At 55.8% G+C, this 7,530-nt stretch overlaps 2 protein-coding genes across 2 annotated transcripts in view; one reads left to right on the forward strand and one right to left on the reverse strand.

Moving 5' to 3' along the window:
• Positions 1 to 1,529, forward strand: part of Fzd9 (frizzled class receptor 9) — a 5,638-nt gene extending 4,109 nt beyond the window's left edge. Inside the window, exon 3 of the mRNA XM_010619062.1 lies at positions 3 to 1,529. Coding sequence (XP_010617364.1) covers positions 3 to 1,225 — 1,223 coding nt within the window. The 3' untranslated portion in view covers positions 1,226 to 1,529. The remainder of the gene's footprint in view (positions 1 to 2) is intronic.
• A 3,345-nt stretch (positions 1,530 to 4,874) lies between these two features.
• Baz1b (bromodomain adjacent to zinc finger domain 1B) overlaps positions 4,875 to 7,530 on the reverse strand; it is a 58,022-nt gene continuing 55,366 nt past the window's right edge. Inside the window, exons 18-19 of the mRNA XM_019206730.2 lie at positions 7,201 to 7,304; positions 4,875 to 6,961 (exon numbers count right to left, since the gene is read on the reverse strand). Of these exons, the coding sequence (XP_019062275.1) occupies positions 6,604 to 6,961; positions 7,201 to 7,304 (462 nt within the window). The 3' untranslated portion in view covers positions 4,875 to 6,603. The remainder of the gene's footprint in view (positions 6,962 to 7,200; positions 7,305 to 7,530) is intronic.

Here is a 7,530-nt window from a genome sequence, read left to right on the forward strand (position 1 = left end):
AGCCCCCGGCCCGGGCGGCGGCGGCGGCGGAGCCTGTGAGAACCCCGAGAAGTTCCAGTACGTGGAGAAGAGCCGCTCGTGCGCGCCGCGCTGCGGGCCCGGCGTTGAGGTCTTCTGGTCTCAGCGCGACAAGGACTTCGCGCTCGTCTGGATGGCGGTGTGGTCGGCGCTGTGCTTCTTCTCCACGGCCTTCACCGTGCTCACCTTCCTGCTGGAGCCTCACCGCTTCCAGTACCCCGAGCGCCCCATCATCTTCCTCTCCATGTGCTACAACGTGTACTCGCTGGCCTTCCTCATCCGCGCCGTGGCGGGCTCGCGGAGCGTGGCCTGCGACCAGGAGGCGGGCGCGCTCTACGTGATCCAGGAGGGCCTGGAGAACACGGGCTGCACCCTGGTCTTCCTGCTGCTCTACTACTTCGGCATGGCCAGCTCGCTGTGGTGGGTGGTCCTCACGCTCACCTGGTTCCTGGCGGCCGGCAAGAAGTGGGGCCATGAGGCCATCGAGGCCCATGGCAGCTATTTCCACATGGCGGCCTGGGGGCTGCCAGCGCTCAAGACCATCGTTGTGCTGACTCTGCGCAAGGTGGCTGGGGATGAGCTGACTGGGCTCTGCTACGTGGCCAGCATGGACGTGGCGGCGCTCACCGGCTTCGTGCTGGTGCCCCTCTCCTGCTACCTGGTGCTGGGCACCAGCTTCCTCCTGACGGGCTTCGTGGCACTCTTCCACATCCGCAAGATCATGAAGACAGGTGGCACCAACACGGAGAAGCTGGAGAAACTCATGGTGAAGATCGGGGTCTTCTCCATCCTCTACACGGTGCCTGCCACCTGCGTCATTGTCTGCTACGTCTACGAACGCCTCAACATGGACTTCTGGCGCCTTCGGGCCGCAGAGCAGCCATGCACACCGGCCACTGTGCCCGGAGGCCGCAGGGACTGCTCGCTGCCAGGGGGCTCCGTGCCAACCGTGGCAGTCTTTATGCTCAAAATCTTCATGTCGCTGGTGGTGGGCATCACCAGTGGTGTCTGGGTGTGGAGCTCCAAGACTTTCCAGACCTGGCAGAGCCTGTGCCACCGCAAGATGGCTGCTGGCCGGGCCCGGGCCAAGGCCTGCAGGGCCCCCACAGGCTACGGCCGGGGCACCCACTGCCACTATAAGGCCCCCACGGTGGTCTTGCACATGACTAAGATGGACCCCTCTCTGGAGAACCCCACTCACCTCTAGCGACACAGGCATGGCTCGGAGTGTTGGCTGCCCCCTCCTTGCGCCCCCCACCCCCCGACAGCTGACTAGCAGCTGTCCAGCTGTCAAGGCCAGGCAAGTGAGTGCAGGGGGCTGAGGATCAGGGTGGGGACCAGCGAGGCTCACACTCCCGTGCCCCCTATGCAGCGGGTGGCCTGCCTGAGGCCCCAAGGGCCCTAGGAGAGGATGTGGAGAGGAGGAGGGTGCAGAGGGCATGGTCCAGCAGGGAGTTTATTTAATGATGTAATTTATTGTTACGTTCTCTGGAAGCTGTGACTGGAATAAACCCCCGTGTGGCACTGCAGACTCCTCTCTGGGCTGGAAAGGGGGCAGGTAGGAGGGCGAGGGTCCTGCAGGAGGCTCCCTGTGTGCGCAGTTGGCTGGGGTGGGGGCTCACCACAGGCTTCTGACCTCTGGCTCCCCACCAATCAGGAGGAAGTTCCCTTGCAGAACAGCTGTATTTTTCAAGTCCCAGACACTGTGTGTGTGTGTGTGTGTGTGCATGGGCATGGGCATTTTTGCATGTTTGTGGCCTTCTCCTGTCTCTGGGACCTGAGTGGCATGTCTCTGAAGAGGGTCTGGGATACCTGCCAGGATACCCAGGGAGTTGCTAGGGATGCCATTGCCACCTCTGGCCCTGGGGTATCCAGCCCATTTGGGGCCATGAGTAAGTTTTCCCTTTCTCACACTTTGCTTTACTCATTCGTGTAGAAAACGAGGGCATCAGCCTGTCTCTGAGTTGTCTCAAAGGTTGCCTTCCCTGGTGACCGAGGCTGGAGGGTGACATCCCCCATGAAGATGGCTGTGTGTCCACTTCCCTGCTCAGGGCCCTCCCATCCGTAGGGCATCTGGGTAGCAGATATTGCCTACGAAGGGGAGGCCTGGAGTTGAGTGGGAATCTGGCCCTGGCTCTTGAAGCATTGGCAAGATTTGGGGTGCCGGTGGCAGCTGTGAGTAGGGGGCAGGTCTGGGATTTTGCAGAGCTCCATCTGGAGCATTTGCACCCTCATGGGCCAGGAGGTAGTGAGCTGGGGAAGGAAGCTCAGGGCTGCTGGGACCTGCCTCGGCTGTACCCCCTCGTAAGGCAGCTGGGTGTGTGGGGGCATCTGACCCCTTGTCGGCTTGGGGTCAGACCCCAGGGCCTGTCTTGACATCTGCCTTGTCCGCTGACAAGGTGAGGTCTTCGTGACTGCCCCCTGGGTGTACTACACACAGCCAGCCTTCAGTGTCAAGACGTGCACAGGGCCCAGCCCTGCTCCCAGAGTTCCAGGCTGGGGAGAAGCTTCTGTGTCCATGGTGCCTGATGTCAGTAGGAGCACTGAATCCCAAAGGCAGGACCTTTCGGTGCGAGCTCTTTGCCCTGGACCAGCGGCTGCAGGGACAAGGAAGTCTGAAGAGAAGCAAACAGGCTGGGTCAAGTTCCCAGACAGGTCAAGGGGGTTAAGGAGGAACAGAACTGACCTGATCCCCAAGGGATCTGTAACCGTGACCCCACCTCCCCGACTGTTGCAGGTTCTTACACAGGGAATGCCCTTGTCTCACCCTTCTCTTCCTGCAGATCACACCCACCTGTGCCTTTGACCAGCAAAGCTGACCCGAGCTCTTGTAACTCCCTGGAGAGTGAGGGTCTTTTGAGTGAGAAAGTGAGGGAGCTTCCTGGAGGCCACAGGGTGTGTTTGGGGGGCGTTGGGGGCTGGCCTGCTGGGACAGAATTCCAGAAACCTGGAGGTGAGCCTCAAAGGGGCACCTCAAGTGCCCTCTCCCCTGCCAGTGGCTTGTGGTCTTGTCCATTCAGCAGGAACAAGCCTGGTGCTGGCTTTTGGGGTGACAGGGAGAATTGGGGAGCACAAAGGGCTACAGTGCAGGGTCTGCAAGGCAGGTCCGTAGGGGCTCTGCTTTGGGGCTGGGATGGTTCACAGCTGCCAGGACTAGGAAGGAGGGTGGCTGAGGCCTCCGCTCGACCCTGGAAGCTACTAGGAAAGAGAGTTCCAGACTGAAGAAAAAGGAGGTCTTCCACCTGGATTGTCCCTTCCCCCGTTTACAGACCCAAGTGTGGAAAGGGCTTGACTGTCTCAGAATCAGTCGGCAGTGTGTGGCTGCACGAGCTGAGCCTGAGTCTACCTCTGAAACTTGTCCTTCCTACCTCGTATTTGGGTCAGTGAGGTGTGAGGGACAGCGAGGTGCGTAACTTAGGGAGGTCATTCCAGAGCTGGGCCAGGGGCTGGGTGGGGAGACCATCTTGCTCCCCACAGCTGAACCTTCTTGTTCTAACCCCCTAAAAAGAACACTTCAGAGACAAGCTATAGTCTCTGAGAAACTGACACAGCTGCCCCTCCCTTCCCTGGATGTCCTTCACCTTCAGGGTGCAGAGGCCCAGCCTGTGTGGTCTAAGCTTGTGCATGTGAGGGTCCAACCGAGTTCAGCACTTCCTAGCCCAGGGGAGAGGCTCACCCTGGAGGAAGCTGCCAGGCCTGTGAAAGGCCCAGGGAAGGACTTAGGACAGGGCTCAGGAACTTCTGCTGGGACCCACTTCCTCTCAGGGGTGTGAGGTGAGGGGAAAGCACCGAGGATGAGGACACCGAGTGGTGGGCCTCAGGGGAAGCACTGGTTCAGACCACCCTCAGGAATGGTCCCATGTCCCCATCTGCAGTAATCACTTAGTGACCACTGAATGGTTTCTCCCCTCGAGCTTACAGCCTGGGCAGGGAGCAATGTGCTGAGATGAGCAACACCAGGACGCAGACCCTGGGTCCACAGACACTACAAATGAGGAACAGGACTTCTCAGGTGACGCTGTGGGAGTGCGAGTGCCAACCTGGTGGGAAGTATGTTCAGAGGTAAGGCTGGGCATGGTGACACACACCTAGAATCCCAGCATGTGGAAGCTGAGGCAGGAGGCTTGAGTTCAAGAACAGCCTGAGGAGCTTAGCCCATCTCAAGGCACAGCTCTCTTCTCCAGAGCTGGGGGCGGGAGCAGGCAAACTGGCTGAATCCAGGCTGACGCTGGGAAGCCTGCTTCCTCCCCAAAGGCCTGGACATCCCTAAGTGCCCAATACAGGAGGGCACTGATGCTTTTCCTGCAATCCTAGCTCAGGTGGTCTGGCTGGGAAGCTCCACTTCTCAGTAAACAGCATCACGGCAGAGGCTCAGCAAAATCTTTGTATTCCACAGGCAGGTTGCTGCCCTATAGTGACCTACTCAAATCAACCCAACTTTAAAAAATAAATGAGTATAAATAAAACGAGACCACGTGTTAGAAATGTGCAAGCTGTGCACATGGAAATTCATTACACTTTTCTGTGCGCTTGAAATTTTCCCTGAAAAATGTTTTCCAGTATGAGTTTCCCAAAATGTAAAGAACCACACAGATTTCCAGTCTTGAATACTTTTTCCCTAGTTCCAGATGAAATTTGGGGTTTAGACAGAGGTGAGGCCAGGAGAGGCTTGGAGGACCTACCCAGAAACAGGGACAGGAACAGGGGTCAGAGCCGCCCCTTTCCCCCAAGGCTGGGGGTGCAGCGGGTGGGGCCTACCCCACATCCAGAGGCTCTGGCCTAGTCAGGGGCAAGCAGCTCCCAGCTGCGCTACCTGCCACCACCCCAAGAGCAAAAAGAAACAGCCACAATTGTTTCTTCTTTATAAACACAGGTACATAATGTTTATTTGAAATCCCAATTTATTATAAGTTCACCCTTTAATGGGGCCCTTCCTCCTTAAAGACAATTTAAAAACCAACCAACAATGCAGGTGTCACTGCAGTGGGAACACGGGATTCTCACTAGAACAAGGACAGACTGGACCTAGGATAAGAAGCAGGGGAAGGCAGTGGTGGCTGGGATTATGACACTGTAAGGTCAGTGCTCACTCCAAGCCTGCAAGAGAAGGGATGGTAACCAACCCACAAGCCACGGGAGCAAATTCCCAAGTCCCTGGGCAGGGAAAGAGGGAGACAGGATCACACCTGAAGTGTCAGGTCAAGAGGTTTTATTATCTCAGTCCGAGGAGTGGCAACCCCCAGGTGATCTAAAGAGCTGAGGTGCTCACATTTTCCAAATTCAAAGTCGATAGAAAAGAAAATTAAACCCTGTCTTATACTTTTATCAAAAATCTGTCATAAAAGGGAAAGAAGACTACAAACTTTTGCCTAAATGTAACTAGGCTAGCCTGGCTGCGGGGAGGGCTCTCACAGAGGTTCCTGCTACCCCTCTCCACTTGCTGAGATGCACCGGTCACAGGAGCTCCAGTCTGAGGCAGAGTAGGGACTCGGGAGGCGGACAAGGAGGCAGAAAGAGCCACCACAGTAGGCAGAGGGCCCAGAGCACCACCAGATCCCACTGCCTGTCTGTGCGGACCTCTGGCCCAACTTCTCTGAAGGCGCGCGGCTGGCGGAGGGAGGACGGGGTGTAAAGCAACACGTCATCATAGAAATCGTACTGTACATGTGCCAAAGCAAGATGACAAATATTTTACAAGATGTTCTTTATACAATATCACTGCTAAAACAAGCAACTTTTAATAACTAGAAAAGTCAATTTAAAAAAATTAAACATTACAGTCTTCCTGCTCTTCTTCTGCTAAGAGCTTGTCTGGTATGTGGGTGGGCTGGGCTCCAACACCCTCTGGCCAGATCCACAAAGTAAAGGTTATAAGCATGATTACAAGCAGGACACCAGTCTTGAGTGAAGTGCCGTAGTTTTTTGTTTTCTGAGGTGATGAGGTGAGGTGGGAGGAGGGGGGGAGGGGTACTCAGGAATGGCTCCAGGGAATGTCCCTTTACTCTGCCAAGCTCAAAACCACAACTGTCCCATGATGCTGGTGAACAGAGCTCTGCATGGCACTCACTGATACTGTCACCTGAGAGGGAGAAGGTGGAAGAGACAGTATGGGCTTAAAGAAACAAGATTGTGTATAAATATAGATTAAAAAGAAAATCAACACCACCTCCCCAAAGGCCTGGCTCCTCTTGATCCTGCTATGTAACACAGTCACCCTTCCCTGGAGGCCAGAGGGGCTTGGCACTGCTGTGGGAGCCAACGTGGGAGAAACCTTAGGAAGGAGAAAAGGAAAAAGAACTGGGTTCCCAGGAAGAATTGCCCCTGGCCTCCTCCTGGAAACTTCCAGAAAGCAGGGGTAAGGCCCTCTTCTGCCCCTAGTATTTCTTGGCAGAGACTATCAGCCCAAGATCAGCCACCCCAAGAGCTCTGCTTGAACAAGGCCCTGTGGGGAGTTGGAGAAAAACAGCCCAGGCCTGGAGTGACAGACATTTCTGGACTCCACGACTGCTTCCCTTTTGAGTTCTTCTTCAGCTTCCTCTCTTACCCCACCGGCTGTCTCCCACCTCCCTTACCACAGCCCCGCCTCTATTTCTTCTGTCTTCGTCCCCTGGTCTGTCCAACGGGTTCTGGATCACTGTCCCCTTCATCATCAGCAAGCCGATCAAGAAACTTCTTGCGTTTCCTGCGGACATACTGATGCCCAGGAAGGTGTTTATGCAGCAGAGCCACCAGACACTGTTCTGTCTTCACTGTGCAGTTCAGAACGTGGCTGCCGCGGCAGTTGTAAAGCTCGGCATTGGTAAACACTTGCTTCATGTCGGTGAGAAACTCCTGCACTGAGTGGTAGTTCCCACAGGAGCACTTGTTCTGCATTGTCTGAAAGTCCATAGGGTGTGTGATCACATCATAGTAGTCCTCGGCCTCATCTCTGGTCACGGGCTCCCTGTAAATAAAGGAGAACCACATGGAGATGTCTTGAGTGCAACTCAGAGAGATCTCGGTGTCGAGTAACCAGCGACAGAAGGCCCACAGCTGTGGGTAGCCGCCACCTGGGGGACAGAGGTGGGTCTACCGTGTCAGACCCACCCCTCCCTCCCCGTGTGGAAGAGTTAATCCCTCTGCCACCAAGGTTCATCCTGGAAGGGAGGGACCCAAGGCAGTGCCAGCTCCCACCCGGCGCACCTGAAGGGCCAACTGAAGCGGTACTTCACAATCTTGTGGAGGATCTCCTCACACTTCTGCAGCTCCAGGCTTTGCCTCCGGGAGCTGCGCTTGGTTTGAAGCACCTAGCACCAAAGAAAGAAGAATCTCATCACAGTTCTCAGAGCAGAGCAGAAGACAGAGTAGTAAATGTGTATCTCTGCTTTAGAAAGAAAACAGAAAGCCCAGCATGGTGGCGCACGCCTGTAAGCCCAGCACTCGGAAGGCTGAGGCAGGAGGATTGCTGTGAGTTTGAGACCAGCGTGGGCTACATAGTGAGTTCCAGGTCAGTCTCAACTACATAGTACATAG

The sequence above is a fragment of the Fukomys damarensis genome, unplaced genomic scaffold (genome assembly GCF_012274545.1).
Source record: "Fukomys damarensis isolate Sample0158 unplaced genomic scaffold, DMR_v1.0_HiC HiC_scaffold_17, whole genome shotgun sequence".
NCBI classification, from domain to species: domain Eukaryota; kingdom Metazoa; phylum Chordata; class Mammalia; order Rodentia; family Bathyergidae; genus Fukomys; species Fukomys damarensis.